Source organism: Garra rufa, chromosome 2 (assembly GCF_049309525.1).
Source record: "Garra rufa chromosome 2, GarRuf1.0, whole genome shotgun sequence".
NCBI lineage: Eukaryota > Metazoa > Chordata > Actinopteri > Cypriniformes > Cyprinidae > Garra > Garra rufa.
The window spans coordinates 15,605,764-15,623,871 of NC_133362.1; the positions used below are offsets into that span (position 1 = coordinate 15,605,764).

The 18,108-nt window shown below is 36.9% G+C and overlaps 1 protein-coding gene across 1 annotated transcript in view; it reads left to right on the forward strand.

Moving 5' to 3' along the window:
- The window catches only part of sos2 (son of sevenless homolog 2 (Drosophila)), a 20,928-nt gene continuing 2,820 nt past the window's right edge, over window positions 1-18,108 (forward strand). Inside the window, exons 1-22 of the mRNA XM_073833749.1 lie at window positions 1-764; window positions 3,479-3,604; window positions 6,923-7,054; window positions 7,155-7,319; window positions 8,166-8,372; window positions 8,501-8,644; window positions 8,728-8,838; window positions 9,444-9,542; window positions 9,630-9,757; window positions 10,623-11,278; window positions 11,391-11,472; window positions 11,722-11,844; window positions 13,268-13,380; window positions 13,479-13,701; window positions 13,777-13,896; window positions 14,029-14,191; window positions 15,403-15,520; window positions 15,941-16,113; window positions 16,198-16,314; window positions 17,190-17,451; window positions 17,561-17,602; window positions 17,691-17,797. Coding sequence (XP_073689850.1) covers window positions 690-764; window positions 3,479-3,604; window positions 6,923-7,054; window positions 7,155-7,319; window positions 8,166-8,372; window positions 8,501-8,644; window positions 8,728-8,838; window positions 9,444-9,542; window positions 9,630-9,757; window positions 10,623-11,278; window positions 11,391-11,472; window positions 11,722-11,844; window positions 13,268-13,380; window positions 13,479-13,701; window positions 13,777-13,896; window positions 14,029-14,191; window positions 15,403-15,520; window positions 15,941-16,113; window positions 16,198-16,314; window positions 17,190-17,451; window positions 17,561-17,602; window positions 17,691-17,797 — 3,486 coding nt within the window. The 5' untranslated portion in view covers window positions 1-689. The remainder of the gene's footprint in view (window positions 765-3,478; window positions 3,605-6,922; window positions 7,055-7,154; window positions 7,320-8,165; window positions 8,373-8,500; window positions 8,645-8,727; window positions 8,839-9,443; window positions 9,543-9,629; window positions 9,758-10,622; window positions 11,279-11,390; window positions 11,473-11,721; window positions 11,845-13,267; window positions 13,381-13,478; window positions 13,702-13,776; window positions 13,897-14,028; window positions 14,192-15,402; window positions 15,521-15,940; window positions 16,114-16,197; window positions 16,315-17,189; window positions 17,452-17,560; window positions 17,603-17,690; window positions 17,798-18,108) is intronic.

Below are 18,108 nucleotides of genomic sequence, written 5' to 3' on the forward strand. Positions count from 1 at the left end.
GCAGTGAGCAGCTGTGATTACACCGTCATGGACACGAGCGCACTACATCGGAGTTGAATCGGGACGTTGCCAACAACAAAAACAAAGACATTAGCACTTCCCGATTTTTCGTCGGATTCTAACGGATTCAGGCGTCTCTGATGTGATTGGAATATGCCCAGCAGACGGACTCCCACAACATGACAGTGTCGCGCTGGAGAAACTCTCGAGGCCACAGAGCCGCGGCGCGCCGCCAGATGTGCTGCTGTTAACCGCAGGCACAACACCGTGAGACGAACACCAGCCCGACGACACTCAACGCCTCTTTTTAACATTTCCCCCCTCTGTGAAAGACATGACATCGGCTGTCCTGTTTGAGGAGCAGCTGGGCGAACTGCCCGACTAGCATGTGCGGCTAATTTCGGTGTACGTTAGCGGCTAAACACCCGCGACACTCCAACGGCTGTCAGGACAGAGACCCGGACACTTTTACACTCTTTAAAACTGCTTAGTCTTATTCACAAACATTTTTCCTCACAGAATGAGGTGTTTCACGTGTCGAATAGCCGTGCTGGGCCGTCAATGTGGTAGAGTTTGAGTTTGTTTTGAGTGTGTGTGCGCGCCGTGAGAGCGGCTAAACTTGGGAGGTTGTTCCCGGTGCTGGGAGCGCGCAGGGCCGATGCAGAGCAGCGCGCACGGCGGCCGCAGGCATGCAGCACGACTTCGGCTCCAGCGAGGAGAACAGCGCGAAATGGCGAGGCCTGTTCGTGCAGGCGCTGCGAAAGGTAACGTTACTGACCCTGTTCGCTCCGCCGTTCTCACTTTTCATAGTGTTTGTATTGAATCTCAAGCTTAATGAGGGAGTTTCAACGACTATTTCTGCAGAACTGAAATGTAGAGTTGTGTTCGTATGATGATTAGCACAGCTGTACATAGTGACTGCTTTGAGATGTTCCTGAAGGATGCAGCTGTGCAAGATGCAAAGTATGTTTCTTTTATTGTTATATTATGGCCTAAACACCATACAGTCAAGGATTCATAGTTCAGACACAAACTTTGACACGATATGTCTGCTGTAGTGTCGATATGTCTAGTTTAGAGAGTTCAGTTGGTTGGCTTTTACTTTTTGATGGGACTTTACCTTTGACCAAGCAGTCCAATGTTTAACTATCATGCGCTGCTAGTCCTTTTAAAAATTAAAAATTAGACTAACTAGCTCTGTGTGAGTGTATGTGTGTTTTTATTTATATATATATATATATATATATATGACCCTGAACCACAAAACCTGTCATAAAGGTACATTTTTATGAAATTGAGGTTTATATCTGAAAGCTGAATAAATAGGCTTTCCATTGATGTATGGTTAAATCTGGAATCTGAGGGTGCAACAAATCTAAATACAGAGAAAATTGCCTTTAAAGCTGTCTAAATGAAGTTCTTAGCAAAGCATATTACTAATCAGAAATTAAGTTTTAATATATTTATGGCAAGAAATGTACACAATATTTTCATGGAACATGATCTTTACTTAATATCCTAATGATTTTGGCATAAAAGAAAAATCGATAATTTTGACACATACAGTGTATTTTTGACTATTGCTACAAATATTCTTGTGCTACTTGAGACTAATTTTGTGGTCTAGGATCACATATATAAAATTTAGGGTTTCTTTTTATTTATTTGAAATTGAGGTCTTCCAGGGCTTCCCCTGCAAGAATAAATGAAAAATGTATTCCAGATCTCCCTTCTGTCTTGTTCTTCTCACTACTGCAAGAAAAATATCTCAGCACCATCAGGAGTCTGTGGGAGCAGATGGTGTGTGTGAATGTTTTTGGTTGTGAGAGAAAGAAAGATTTAGGCTGCATCTGATCTTCGTTTGTTTCCAATCAAACATATCCTTAAAAATAAATATGAAATGAGTGACACTGAGACAAATAAAGAACTTTATTTATAAACAACATATTCACTGAGCATTACTTAAAGGAAAAGCTCACCCAAAAATGAAAATTAATTTACTCATCCAAGTAATTCCAAACCTATATGTGACCCTGGACTACAAAAGGGTCATAAGAGTCAATTTTTTGAAATTGAGATTTATAGATCATCTGAAAGCTGAATAAATAAGCTTTCCATTGATGTATGGATTGGTTGGATATGACAATATTTGAAAATCTGGAATCTACAGGTGCAAAAAAATCAAAATATTGAGAAAACCGACTTTAAAGTTGTGCAAAAGGATGCATATTACAAATTAAAAAGTAAGTTTTGATATATTTATGGTATGAAATGTACAAATTATCTTAATGGAACATGATCTTTGCTTAATATCCTAATGATTATTGGCATAAAAGATAAATCAAAAGGTATTGTTGACTATTGCTACGAATATACCCATGTTACTTATGACTGGTCTTGTGGTCCAGGGTCACATATGTCTGTTTGTCTTCTGTGGAGCATAAAAGAAGACACTGAGAAATGTCTCTGGTTATTTTACATTGTAAGTCAATAGTAACGAAAACTGGTTTTACGAAAAGATTTTTAAAATAAATACTGTGTTCTGCAAAAGAAAGTCATAAAGGTTATGAGGGTGAATAAATAATAACAGAATGATAAGTTATATTATTCATTCAAACTGACAACTTCTAAAGATGTAAATATACAGAGCATCGCTTTTAAATCTCATCCTGCATGTTTTTCATTCTGGAAGTAGCGCTCACATCTCTCATTTTCTCTGCCTGCTCTCCCATTCTCCACATCAATACTTTTCTGTCTGCTACTATCATCCCCCCATCCCTGGAGAAGACAGAGGGGTAGAGTGTGTGTTTGTATCTGCGTGTGTGTATGTGTGTTGTGGGGTCCCAGTAGAGTAGCTCTCAGTGCCTAATGGAGGACGGCATGTAACCAGACACTAGAGCAGAGAGCACAAGCCATCTCTCATCTGTGTATTTGTGTGGTGTGTGTATGTGCTTGCATGCATTCGCTTTGTGTTTTCGGTCAGTATTTCACTGCAGAAGTGGATTAAATCTGTGTTCGACTTCAAACCTGCGCTCACCTTTAACCTTTCACCTGTCAGAACACAAGTGCTATTTTATATTTGAGGCTCCTACTGTTTGTACTCTCTCTCTTTGACACTTTTTTTCCTAACTGGTTTTGCCACACTACCTGAACAGACTGCATTCCTATTTCAGGACGCAGCCCAGTAAGGTGGGAGGGGGATAAAATCGGAAAGAGAGTTTTTTTTTTTGTTTCATTTGTCCACCAAACCGTGAGCTGAGAAGGTGTGTGCGTGTCTGCATATGTCAGATGATGTCATGCTTTCTTTGTAACAGTGTGTCTATCTATAAATGTGTGAGAGAGCTATGAGCACAGACCAGATTTTTTTTTATAAGTATTTATTTTTATCCTTTTTTTATGTGCATTTGTCTTGGTGATGCCATACAAATGCATCTGTGTTACAATGAAGTTATAACATCACTCGGTTTTATATGTGCAGGTGCAGTTACAAGTGCATCCAAACCTGTCGGCTAAAGAAGACGCACTCCAGCACATTGAGGCACTCATACTACAGCTCCTGAACAAGCTGTGTGTTACACAGCCCAGAACAATAGCTGATGTCGAGGTACACATACACCAGGGATGGGTGGTATTATGACATGTCGTGTAGTGTACTATGGGAGAAATGTGTCAACTGGAACACGGAAGCTTTTCTTACTAAAGCGTGCGATTTAGTTTAGTTTAGTTTCTTATATAGCACATTTCTACTGCCACAAGATCAGTCCAAACTGCTGTTCAATGCATTTAAGAAAACCAAACAAAAACAGTAACACAGCATCTTAAAAAGGAAAGAAAAAATATTAATAATAATAATAAAAAAAGGTTGTGTTAACCGAAAAAAAAATTTCATCAGTGACGGAAAAATCTGAAGGTTGTCCGTCACTTTGACGGAATACACCACACACACAATTTGTAACTGTAGTTCCCACCCCTGTCCAGTTGTTGGCAAATGCGCTCCAGTGTAGCAGCAGAGCAGTATCCAGAACCAAAAAGAAACACGAATCCTTTGCTATGCGTTTGTTTACGCACAGGCCAGTACCCAGTTAAGGCTACAGCGATCTATCACCCCACATTAAAGAGTGCCAAAACGGTATTTATTACTTGAATATTCTAATGCAATGGACAGAATTTGAAATCTGAGAATTTTTCATATTGAACGTAACAAATGAGGCGCACTATGTAGCCTACTCTTCATTATGTGCAAACAGCATATACTGAAAGATCGATTGGGATTTAAGAATTTAAAAATTTATTTAAAAATAAATATAAGTTCATAAAAATGAGAATCTATTCAAATCGAGAAATCGATTTTTTTTTACCCAGCCCTAGTATGTTTTGTTGTTTTTGTCACTGCTGAGTGTGGTATTGAACACGAAAAGTGACGCAGTTTCTGTTCATCTGTTCTCTTCATAAATAAATACATAAACATATACAGTATGCTTGTATTGTAGGTTCATTATTAAAAAATGACAATTGAACAAAAATAAAAGCAATTAAATGTGTTATTATAATATGAAAATTAAAATGATAGGTAATAATAGATTATGACGGAATTTTTGCGACCCTGTCCGTCAAAATGACGGACAACGAAAGAATCTAATGCAACCACTATATATATATATTATTTTTTTATTTTATTTTTTTTTACGTCTCTTCTAAATCAGATTCAAAAGCCAAGATATAAAAGATATAGATTAGCATAATATTCAGTTGATGTGTCTGATGCATGGCTTCAAGTGAGACTCATCAAATCAATTAAATTTTTTTCGTTTGCAATTTTACTTTCAGTCTTTTGGTTTTAATCAGAATATTACATAATTTAAAGCTGTTTTTGCATTGAATCAGAATTGTAGTTTTTGTAAATATTTATGAATTTTTATGAATATAAAATCATGAGGTACCCATGATCCTGAATGTTTTGATGAAATGTTTTTTTTTTTTTTAAAGAAGTCTCTTCTACTCACCAAGCCTGCATTTATTTAATCGAAAGTAGAGCAAAAACAGTAAAGTTTTGACATTTTTACTATTTAAAATAACTGTTTTCTATTTGAATATATTTTAAAACAGTCACATTATCCTTCAGAAATCATTCTAATATTCTGATTTGTGGCTCAAAAACATTTATTATTATTATTTTATTATATACATTTATTATATACAGCTTATGTTGAATACTGAGTAACCTTTTTTCAGGTTTCTTTGATGAATAGAAAGTTCAAAAGAACAGCATTTATTTGAAATAGAAATCTTTTGTAACATTATAAATGTCTTTTTCATCACTTTTTATCAATTTAAAGCATCCTTGCCCTTTTCTCCCTCTGAAAAAACCTAAACTGACTCCAAGCTTTTGAATGGTATAGTGTATAATGTTACAAAAGCTTTTTATTACACATAAATGCTGATCTTTGGATCTTACTATTCATTAAAGAATCCTGAAAAAAATGTACTCAACTGTTTTAAATATTGATATTGATAATAATAATAATAATAATAATAATAATAATAATAATAATAAAATGTTTCTTGAACAGCAAATCAGCATATTAGAATGATTTCTGAAGGATCAAGTGACACTGAAGACTGGAGTAATTATGCTGAAAATGTAGCCTTGATCACAGAAATAAATGACATTTTACAATATATTTAAATAGAAAGCAGTTATTTTAAATAATAAAAAAAATATTTTAGAATATTACTGCTTTTGCTGTATTTTGGATCAAATAAATGTAGGCCTGGTGAACAGATGAGACTACTTTAAAATAGGGCTGCAACTAACGACTATTTTAATAGTCGACTAGTCACCGACTATTGAAACGATTAGTCGACTAATCGGATAATTATTCAATTTTTCTCAAATTTAGCATGAGATTGCTTTAATTATGTGGAAAATTATAGTAAACACAAGAAAGAAGGGGGTACTTCAATAAAAGATGCATATTTTGCTGCTGATAGGCCAATTCATACTAAAAGTAAATAAAAATGCCCTGTCTAAAACCAATTAGGCACAGTGCTCGGTCAGTACAGACATAAATGCATAATTTAAGAAACTCTATAATTTTTTTAATGGACAGGCACATTTGTTTTATAAGAAAAAATAAATTAAAATCAAGTAAACATTTTCTTCCTGTAAACCATCAGCAGCAATAAAACAGTAAACAAAAATGTATATCCAAAACAAAACGTATTGGCTTCCATGTTATTTAAATCTTACCGAGGCCAGCCAAACTCCGTTTCATTCAACTGTCCGACGTGCTTTCTCTTTAAATGTTCGTGCATCACAGAGGTGCTGCCGTGATGCGCAAGGACTGCTTTACAAACCATGCAGGTAATATTTTAATTCGCCGTAGCAGGCTAAAATGCTCCCAAACTTTACTCCTGTTTCATACATACTCAGTCTGCAGTGCGTCTACAGTCCGTGTGCGTTACGTATGCGGTGCAGAAGAAGCACAGACTCGTTTTGCTTTCACACAGAACGCGTTTGCAGTCCGTACATTGTGAACGTTCTAATCCGTTAACATGGGTGTGGAAAAAAAAAACGCACTGCAGACGGAGTATGTGTGAAACGGGCGTGTTTTGGTACGCGCAGCAGCTGCGTTGGACGCCGCCATTTCTGTATGTTATCGCTCAGCATAGAAGCTGCGTATGTGCGACTCTCGGCAGAAAGATGCCTCACTCGGTTGTCTGGCGACAACATCGACAATGAAATTCATTGTCGACTATTTCTATTATCGATTTTTGTCGACAACGTCGACGAATCGTTGCAGCCCTACTTTAAAAATACATTTAAAATCTTACTTTATAAAAACGTTTGACTGTAATGTAGTTACATAAAAATACATGAATACAGGATTTTGGTCACCTTTGTCTTGATTTGTAATCACAGGATCGTGTCCAGAAGACGTTCCCAAACCCCATCGATAAATGGGCAATGTCAGACGCTCAGGCTGCGATAGAGAAGCGCAAGCGAAGGAACCCACTGCTGCTGCCCGTCGATAAGATACATCCACTACTGAAGGTGTGAAAACCTCAAACACATACTCAACATTCACATACTGCTAGGCTAGCTGGCACGCAGAGTAACACATTTGTTTGTTGTTTTTTTGTTTTTCTGACAGGAGGTGCTGGGCTACAAGATCGACTATCATGTATGTCTGTATATTGTTGCTGTGCTAGAGTACATCTCAGCCGACATCCTCAAGCTGGCTGGAAACTACGTGAGCAACATTCGACATTACGAGATTAGCCAGCAAGACATCACTGTCTCCATGTGTGCTGACAAGGTCAGAAATGTCTGTGTGTGTGTCTGTGTCTGTGTCTGTATAAATAGTTTTTGCTTTTTGGAAGGATGTTATTAGTAAAGAAATTATATTTGGTGATGATAAACATTTAATTATGACAGTTAATACAACTGTCACAATTGTCACCCCCATCTCATCCAAGATGTTCATGTCTTTCTTTCTTCTGTCGAAAAGAAATGAAGGTTTTTGAGGAATACCTTCCAGGATTTTTCTCCATATAGTGGACTTCAATGGGGATCAGCAGTTTGAAGGTCCAAATTGGAGATTCAGTGGAGCTTCAAAGGGCTCTACACTATCCCAGCTGAGAAATAAGGGTCTTAACTTGCAAAACAAACAAAAAACAAAAATGTATATACTTTTTAACCACAAATGCTCTTCTTTTGTTCTTCTTTCAAAATTGTCCAACATCATTGTTTTTTTTTTTTGTAAAGGGTGTTTGACTTTCTTTGCACGTTCGCTTTGTAAACACTGGGTGGGTGCTTCTGTCTACATCACACATGACCAACGTGACTATGTAATGCGTGAAGTCGAGCTAGTGCAAAATGAGCATTTGTGGTTAAAAAGTATATGCATTTTTATTTTTTTTAGAAAATGACAATTGTTTTGCTAGATAAGACCTGTATTCCTTGGCTGGAATCGTGTAGAGCTCTTTGAAGCAGCATTTAAACTGCAGTTTGGACCTTCAACCCGTTGGCTTCCATTGAAGTTCATTATTTGGAAAACAGTCCTGGAATATTTTAAATTAAATAATAGAGAATAGTTGTAATTGATTATTTTAATGTATTAACAGTTTTAATATTGTGTGTGTGTGTGTGTGCGCGCCTTCAGGTTTTAATGGATATGTTCGATCAGGAAGAGGAGATGGGGCTTGTGTCTCAGAGTGTAGAGGAGGTGTCTTCCTCTGGTGTGCTCACATATGATGACCTTGTGCGTCTGGAAATCGCTGAGGAACGTCAGTATCTGCGGGAACTCGATCTCATCATCAAAGTATTCCGCCAAGCCTTTACACACAATGGCAAACTCTTCTCCGCTCAGGTGTGTTCTTCCGACCAATCAGAACATGAGCTGATGGATATTAGCATTTATGCTGGCAGGGATTAGCTGTTTGGATTCTCTTTATAATTATTTATTCTCAGTTTTCTCTCTCTCTGCAATATGTGTAGGATGTGGAGCTGGCCTTCAGTAATATTCTAGAGGTTCACGAGTTAACGGTTAAGCTGTTGGGTCTCATTGAGGATGCTGTAGAAATGACAGCCGACGGGAGTCCACATCCCCTTGTGGGTAGCTGCTTCGAAGATCTTGCTGAGGTATGGAAACGAGAAATACCATAATTTATAATGTACATTACTGCGCTGTTAGAAATGTTTGTGTGTGTATCTGTTGTGTACAGGAGCAGGCGTTTGATCCCTATGAGACACTCTCTCAGGACATCCTCTCTAAAGAATTCTGTCAACATTTCCACACTCTGATGTCCCGCCCCACTGTTGCTCTGTACTTCCAGGTCAACACCAACACTGGCCTCTATTATTAATCTTGATTTATTTTTGTTTTTTTGTCTAAGTTAGTGTTGAATAGATCAGTATTAGTCATGTTTGCTTGACTTTGATCCAGTATAGTGTGTCTTAGAAGTGACCCTAACTGAACTTAAAACGCTGCTTTATTAAAGGATTAGTTCACCCAAAAAATTTTATTCTATCATTAATCATCTGTAAGACCTTCGTTCGGCTTTGGAACACAAATTAAGATATTTTTGATTCAATCCGAGCGCTCTCTAACCCTGCATAGACAGCAAGGGTCCTTCCATGTTTGAGGTCCAGAAAGCTGTATATGGAGGGTCAGAGAGCTCTTGGATTTTATCAAAAATATCTTACTTTGTGTTCTGAAGACAAACGAAGGTCTTGGAATGACATGAGGGTGAGGGTGAAACATGTTGTTTCATTAGTTGAACTTGGAAATCATATCTACCACATTTTGAAGGCAAATAATACGATGCAAAAAGAGACTTTTGGGGACAGGGAGAGGGCGGGCATTGGAATCAAAGCCTTCATCTCTGCAGGCATGAGCTCAGATGTTCAGTCTCCTGTGGTGTGTTTCTGTGTGTTTCAGTCAATTGCAGAGGGTTTTAAGGAGGCAGTGCAGTATATGCTTCCTCAGTTGATGATGGTTCCCGTTTACCACTGCATGCACTACTTTGAACTGTTACAGGTGAGTACTAAATGCACTTCACACTCAATCAGTAACATACAGCTGTGTAATGTGTTATTTGAGGTTTGTGTATCTTTGTCTCTGTAGCAATTGCAGGAGTGCAGTGAAGACCAAGACGACAGAGAGTGTCTAAAACAGGCTCAGACTGCACTGATCAACCTACAATGCAGCATTGAACGCATATATGCTAAACACCAACCACGGCGCAAACAAGGGTAATTAAGATGATAAATGCTCACCAAGCCTGCATTTATTTATTTTAAAGTACAGCAAAAACTGAAATTTTAAACTATTTTTACCATTTAAAATAACTGTTTCTTTATTTGAATATTTATTTACAATGTAATTTATTCATGTGATTTCAAAGCTGAATTTTTAGCTCCAGTCACATGATCCTTCAGAAATCATTCTAATATTCTGATTTGCTGCTCAAAAAACATTTATTATTATTTTGAAAACAGCTGAGTAGAATTTTTTTCAGGTTTCTTTGATAAATGGGAAGTTTAGACGATCAGCATTTATCGGAAATAGAAGTCGTTTGTAACATTATTAATGCCTTTATCATCACTTTTGATCAATTTAAAGCATCCTTGCTAAATTAAAGTATTAATTTCTATAATTTCTTTCACAAAAAAATGTATACTGACTCCAAGCTTTTAAATGGAAGAGTGTATGATGTTACAAATGCTTTTTATTTCAGATAAATGCTGATCTTTGGATCTTTCTATTCATCAAAGAATCCTGAAAAAATGTACTCATCTGTTTTAAATATTGATAATAATAATAAATGTTTTTTGAACAACAAATAAGCATATTAGAATGATTTCTTGAGGATCATTGAAGACTAGAGTAATGATGCTGAAAATTAACTTTGATCACATGAATAAATTACATTTTAAAATATATTCAAATAGAAAATGTATATTCAAAATTGTACTGTTTTTGCCGTACTTTGGTAAGCAGAAGAGACTTCGTGAAAAAACATTAAAAATCTTACTGTTCAAAAACTTTTGTCTGGTAGCGTGTCTGTACTAAACTGTATTTTCATCTTTCTTTCTTTCTTGCGACTTTCTCTTTTAGGGAGCCACTTTATCGGTTATATAGTCGTGCATCTCGCAGCAAGCAGGCAGCAATAAAGCGTATGAATGACATCCAGAGGAGTATTGATGGCTGGGAGGGCAGAGACATCGGCCAGTGCTGCAGCCAGTTCATCATGGAGGGGGCACTCCTACGGGCCGGAGCCAAGCATGAACGCCATAACTTTCTGTTTGATGGCCTCATGATAAGCTGCAAAGCCAACCAGAGCTCCAGGTTGCCAGGTGCAGGCAGTGGGGCAGAGTTTCGTCTAAAAGAGAAGTTTGTTTTACGCAAGTATCGCATTGTAGACCGTGACGATTCGCCAGAGTTTCGTCACGCATTTGAGCTGGTGGGCCGTGAGGAAAGCAGTGCCGTGTTCAGCACACGCTCAGCGGAAGAGAAGTGTGCGTGGATGGCTGCGCTAGTCACTCTGCAGTACCGGCCCACACTGGACCGCATGCTGGACACCGTCTTGCACCGTGAAGAACAAGCACAACCGCTGAGGCTGCCATCACCAGACGTCTACCGGTTCGCCATACAGGATTCTGAGGAGAACATTGTATTTGAGGAGGGAGCGCAGAGCAAGACTGGAATCCCTATTATTAAGGCCGGGACAGTTGTCAAGCTTATTGAGAGGCTGACGTACCACATGTATGCAGGTACAGATTTTTAAAGAGAGAAATTGAGTCAAAGGTCTCCAAATACTAGTGTTTCATTATTTGTGTATATCCCTGGGTGCCTTTATTAGTACTGTTTTTCTTTTCCACACAGACCCAAATTTCGTGCGTACATTTCTGACTACATACCGTTCTTTCTGTAAACCACAAGACCTGCTCACACTACTGATTGAAAGGTAAAGCACACATACCCTTATGTCTCACACATGTTCAGTCAACAAGAAGAGAGGAATTCTGTTAAATTATTCACAGCTCTGCAATCACTCTAAAATGTTTGCATGTCCATCAGGGGGTTTGTTGCATTTACACATATTGGTTTGTAAACTTAGGATTGTCTGCTGTTTCTTGTTGTGTTTCCCTTTCATGTTAGGATGTACAGTATATGCACGCAATTTTGTTTTAATTGTTTCCCCATGATGCTTCAGGATTGAGATTCCAGAGCCAGAGCCATCAGAAGCAGACTTAGAGGCACTCTGGAATGGGGAGCAACCAATGGCGGCTGAGCTTCAGAGATTTCGCAGAGAATATGTGCAGCCTGTCCAACTCAGGTAAAACATAGACATTCTCATTCGCCAAGCACACTCATACATGATTTGCTCGTGATGATATATCTATTAAAGATAACTGTTTTCTATTTGAATATACAGTGGTGGCCAAAATTATTGGAACAGTAGTGTTTTCACCAGCTAAAAACAGTTTTAAGTCAGTTATTTCTATCTTTTGCTGTATTGTGTCAGAAGGATATATCAGTTTACATTTCCAAACATTCTTTTTGCCATTAATTGTAATAATCCAGTGAGATTTTTATTTGCACAAGGAGTCTGTCAGTGCTCCACCACAGAGATCTGATCTCATTATCATGCAGATCTGGAATGACATCAAGAACAAACTGAGACAGACTAAATCCAGAAGAACTGTGGCAATGTCTCCAAGATGCTTCAAGCAACCTACCTGCAAAGCTACATAAAAAACTATGCGCAAGTGCACCTATGGCAAAAGCTGCTTTAAATGCAAATAAATTAGTTAATATAAGTTAATGGATAAATAAATTCTATGTATGGCATTATTTATGACAGCATCCTCATTACATTTAACAGTACTGTAGCTTTGCAGGTAGGTTTCTTGAAGCATCTTGGAGATGTTGCCACAGTTCCTCTGGATTTAGTCTGTCTCAGTTTGTTCTGTTTCTTCTTGTCATTCCAGACAGACTGGATGATGATGAGATCAGATCTCTGTGTGGAGCACTGGCTGTTGTCAGACTCCTTATGCAAACAAAAATCTCACTGGAATATTACAATTAATGGCAAAAAGAATGTTTGGAAATGTGAACTGCTATTTCCTACTGACACACTGCAGCAAAAGACAAAAATAACTGACTTAAAACCATTTTTTAGGTGGTGTTCTAATAGTTATTAGAAATACTAGTGTTCTAATCATTTGGCCACCACTGTATATTAAAATGTGATTAATTCATGTGATGCCAATGCTGAGTTTTCAGCAGCTATTTTTATAGACTTCAGTGTCACATGATCTTTCAGAAGTCATTCTAATATGCTGATTTGGTATTCAAGAAACATTTCCAGTTATTACCAATGTTGAAAACAGTTGTTCTGACTAATTTTTGTGGATACGGTGTTTTTTTTCTTTCTCCAAGATTCTTTGCTTCATTCAAAGGAACCGCATTAAAAAAAATATATATATATATTGCTGTAATGAAACCGCAATATTGTCGCTTTAATAAATTTAATGCGTTCTTGCTAAATAAAAATATATATAACATTTGAACTTTTGTATATATTTTATTTTTTATTTAATTTTTTTTTTTTTTTTTTTTTTGTAAGACTCAACCATCCTGTTGTTGCCTCGTCTTGTGCTCATTTCAGTCCATGTCACCACACACAGTCCTGCTGTCAATCGTAATAGTAATAGTCTGTGAGCGCATCGGTCTGATGTGTGTATGTGTGTCATTAGGGTTCTGAATGTATTCCGTCAGTGGGTAGAACATCACTTTTATGACTTTGAGAATGATCCTGAACTCAGCTGTGGACTTGAAGAATACCTCACCAGCACCACACAACTTAGAGGTACATAAACACACTCTAACACTGCTTGCTGATTGTCTTTTAGATGCTCATACATAGACACAAGTTTAGAGACTGATGTCTGATACTCTGCTTTGCAGGTAAATCCATGCGTAAGTGGGTGGAGTCTATCATCAAGATCATGAGGCGGAAGAAACAAACTCAATCTAATGGCATCAGTCACAACATCACCTTTGAGAGCCCGCCCCCTCCTATTGAATGGCACATCAGCCGTCCTGGGAGCATTGACACCTTTGATCTCATGACCCTTCATCCAATAGAAATTGCTCGTCAGCTGACACTTCTAGAGTCTGATCTGTACAGGTGAGCCAATCAGAATTATAAACGTGTATAAGAGAGACAGTACATTGACTGACTATTGTACATTTGTGTGCATAGAGCCGTGCGTCCATCTGAGCTGGTAGGAAGTGTTTGGACAAAGGAAGATAAAGAGAAGAATTCTCCAAATCTGCTGAGAATGATTAGACACACAACCAACCTCACACTGTGGTTTGAAAAGTGAGTAACTAGCTCATAGCCAACTGCATCATCTCCATAAGCAGCACAACACATTTTATGTTGCAGAAAAACATTATCTCCATTCTTGATATTATAAATTCTTACACAAGTTTCTCTCTCACTGTCACTCAGGTGTATAGTAGAGGCTGAAAATGTGGATGAGAGGGTTGCTGTATTCTCTCGTATTATTGAGATCCTGCAGGTGTTTCAAGAGCTCAATAACTTTAATGGAGTTTTGGAGATTGTAAGCGCCATCAACTCCGTACCGGTGTATCGTCTTGACCACACGTTTGAGGTGACCTGTTTGTTTATTATGAACTCCAGTGTTAATTTTGTGACTAATTGTTTTCGTCATAGTTTTTATCAACAACATTTTTTTCACTGATAAAAATGAGACAATAGTGAAACAAAAACTGGTTTTAAATGACAAAATCTATGACGAAAATTGAATGACTTTTCATCAACTAATAAAAACGAAACAAAAACGTTAGGAAGGGTTGATTTGGCAAGAGATTCATTTAGAACAAGCTTAGATGCATACCTTTGACCTGTAACACAGCCTATTGAATAGTCCGGTGGGACATAAGCTGGCATATATTTGCTGCATGTCTCAAAACGTTCAATATCTAGGAGTAAGAGAACAGCAGACGTATGGATAAATTTTATGACGCTAAAGAGAACTCTATTTGGTCCGGTTTTCTGAACGTAGACACTAAAGCAGCGCCTCACACACAGCGCACGAGTACTCTTTCGCATCTCATGAATGGAGAAATGCACACAAAATGATGTTGAATTGTCCGTTTTGACGAGTATTCATGTAAACACACTCGGTTACGTCTTAGGTGAACGCAAACAGTTGGGAAAATGTTGGATGTGTATCAACATTGCTTCCATGCGTTTGGTTTTAAAGGGACAGAAGCCTAATTTATTTGCTGTTGTCTGTGGCATTGATGTTAATCAAGTAACAAAAGAAAGACACAAAGAAAGGAAATCACTCATTGCTCTTGACTGAATCACTTTAATAGCACTAATAAAGATTAATCTACATGTATTTATAGAAATAAATTTGTCTGCTTGAAAGAATGAATAATTTTGTAAACAAGTTGTTATAAAGCATAATTAACCTGCATAAAAGACCATGTTCTTTTTTTTATGAGAAGTGGGTTCATTTAATTTTAATATAAAGACATGTTGTGTGTCACAGCAGTTAAATCAGTGTCTGTCATTTTAAAATCGTAAGATCAAACCTATACAATGAGTTTGGTAATTTTAGAGAAATGCTTAATAAATGCATTACACTGTACATAAAGCCATTAGATTTTAGCTGACTAAATCTACTGTAGATTTAGTCAACTAAATTCTTGCAATATTTACTCGACTAAAACTAACCTAAACTAAATGGAATTTTAGTCAAAAGTCTATGACTAAAAATAAACCAAAAGTAGCACTGATGCACTCACAGTGTCAAGTAATAATGGAATATGTGGTTTTATTGTGTATATGTAGGCCGTGCCAGAGAGGAAGAGGAGGATTCTAGAGGAAGCTGTTGAACTGAGTCAGGATCATTTTAAGAAATACCTCGCCAAGCTCAAATCCATCAACCCACCTTGCGTACCTTTCTTTGGTAAGAGAAAGAGATGCTTTGTTACAATCTAGCATGTATTTATAAATGCACTAAGTTTGGGGTTGTAAGGTTTCGCAAGAAGTCTTTGCCAGTAATATTGTGAAATATTATTGCAATTTAAAATAGCTCTATATTTGTTCTTATATATTTTGAAATGCAGTTTATTCCTGTGATGGCAAAGCTACATTTTTAACAGTCATTACTTCAGTCTTGAAAAAAAGATGTGTTACTTGATATTTTTGTGGAAACCAATTTTTGGATGAATATAAAGTTCTAAAGAACAGCATTTATTTCAAATAGAAATCTTTTGTAACATTCTTTACCATTTTTTTTTATATGTCTTTGCTGAATAAAAGTAGTAATAATTTGCTGAATAAAAAATAATTTCTTACGTTTTCTGTCTGTTTGCTGTGTATGCAGGTATCTACCTGACTAACATTCTGAAGACTGAAGAGGGAAATCCAGATTTTCTAAAACGTGTTGGAAAAGAACTAATCAACTTTAGCAAAAGACGCAAAGTAGCAGAAATCACTGGAGAAATCCAGCAGTACCAGAACCAACCCTACTGCCTCAAAGTAGAACATGAAATAAAGGTTTTTATGTTCATCACTCACTCTCACCTTTTTCCTATTTCTCTGATTAGTTTATATGAGTTTAAGAGTTTGTTTGTTTTGTAGAGGTTCTTTGAGAATCTGAATCCAATGGGAAACATGAGTGAGAAGGAGTTTTCTGACTACCTGTTCAACAAGTCTCTAGAGATTGAACCACGGAACTGCAAACAGCCACCTAGATTTGTAAGTATTTTGTTAAATCAGAAAGATATTTTATGTTTATTAAAGAAGTCTTATGCTCGTTAAAGTTGGATTTATTTGAACAAAAATATTATGCAATATTATTGCAATTTAAAATAATGGTTTACTATTTTAATATACTTTAAAATTTTATTTTTGTGATGCAAAGCTGAATTTTTAGCATCATTACTCCAGTTTTCTGTGCCACATGATCCTTCAGAAATCATTTCTAATAAGCTGATTTATTATCAGTGTTGGAAACACTGCTTAATATTTTTTTTGAAACCTGTGACACTTTTTCAGGATTCTTTGTTGAATAAAACGTAAAAAGAAGAGTGTTTATTTAAAATGGAAATATTTTGTAATATACACTACTGTTCAAATGTTTGGGGTCAGTTTTTTTTTTTTTTTTTTTTTTAAGAAATTTATATTTTTTTCAGCAAGGATGTGTTACATTAATAAAAAGTGGTTGTAAAGACTTGCGTTGTTATAAAAGATTTATATTTTAAATAAATGCTGTTCTTTTAAACTTTTTATTCTTCAAAGTATCCTGCAAAAAGAATCACAGGTTCACAAAAAATATTAAGCAGCACAACTGTTTCTAACATTGATAATAAATCAGCATATTAGAATGATTTTTGAAGGATCATGTGACACTGAAGACTGGAGTAATGACGATGAAAAGTCTGCTTTGCATCACATGAATAAATTATATTTTACAGTATAATGTTATTTTAAATTTAAATAATATTTCACAAGATTTGTTGTTGTTTTTTTTTTCTAAATTTTCGATCAAAGTAAGATCAAAGAGTAATGTGAGGTGGGTTAAGTTTATAACAGTATGTTGGTTTTACAGCTGAGTGTGTTGTGTTTTATAGCCCAGAAAGACTACGTATTCTCTGAAGTCTCCTGGCGTTCGGCCGGTGCGGCAGGCGTCAGGAGGAGGAGGGACACTGAAAGGTCACCCAGTGCCATTAGAACGAGAACCACCTCACAAAATCACCTTCAGGAGCATCGCAGAAACAGAACCTGAGACCCCCCCTTCTCTCCCAACCTCTCCAAACACACCCACACCTCCACAGTCTGCCAGCTCTGACCTTAACTCTGTGTTCATGGATCACGACCTGAGCAGCTCCTATGGTGAGAGACGGGAGTGGTGGTAACTCAATGGTTAAGGATCAGCTAGTAAACTTCTGCAGCATTTTTTCCCTAGACATGGTTAAATGTAATTTTGTTTGTTTTTCTACAGGTAACAACAGCATATTTGTCCCAGTTTTGCTGCCCCAGTCCAGTAAGTGTGACGTCATAATTTTCGCCAAGCAGAGCTGTCCTGTTTTATCTGTCAGACTGTAAGATGGTGTGTTTTCTCTCTTTGTCAGAGTTTCAGTCTGTCTCGTGTGGCAGTTTACACCATTTGATTGGCGATGAGCTACTTAAACCCCCTCCATTACCTCCCCGCAGGAAAGATACCTCTTCAGAGACCAAGGTGACTTGCATACGTTGTTGAGGAAGTTACTTTGAAACTGTACATTCTATAATGTCCACACACTAAAAATTAAAGGTTCAAAAACATTTATTTTTCCAAGATAGGGATCTAACTGTATTATCAATATTGTGGTATTGCAATAGCAATTGCTGTCCAAATTCAAAATATCTCCTTCAAGTGTAGAAATTAGGAATTTATTGTAATTTCCGTACTGTAGTGTATTATATTCTAATTTGTTTGGCTTCCTAAAACATTAGTGTGAATGTAATTTAGACTGAGACAGTATACCACAAATAAAAAGAGGATTGAAT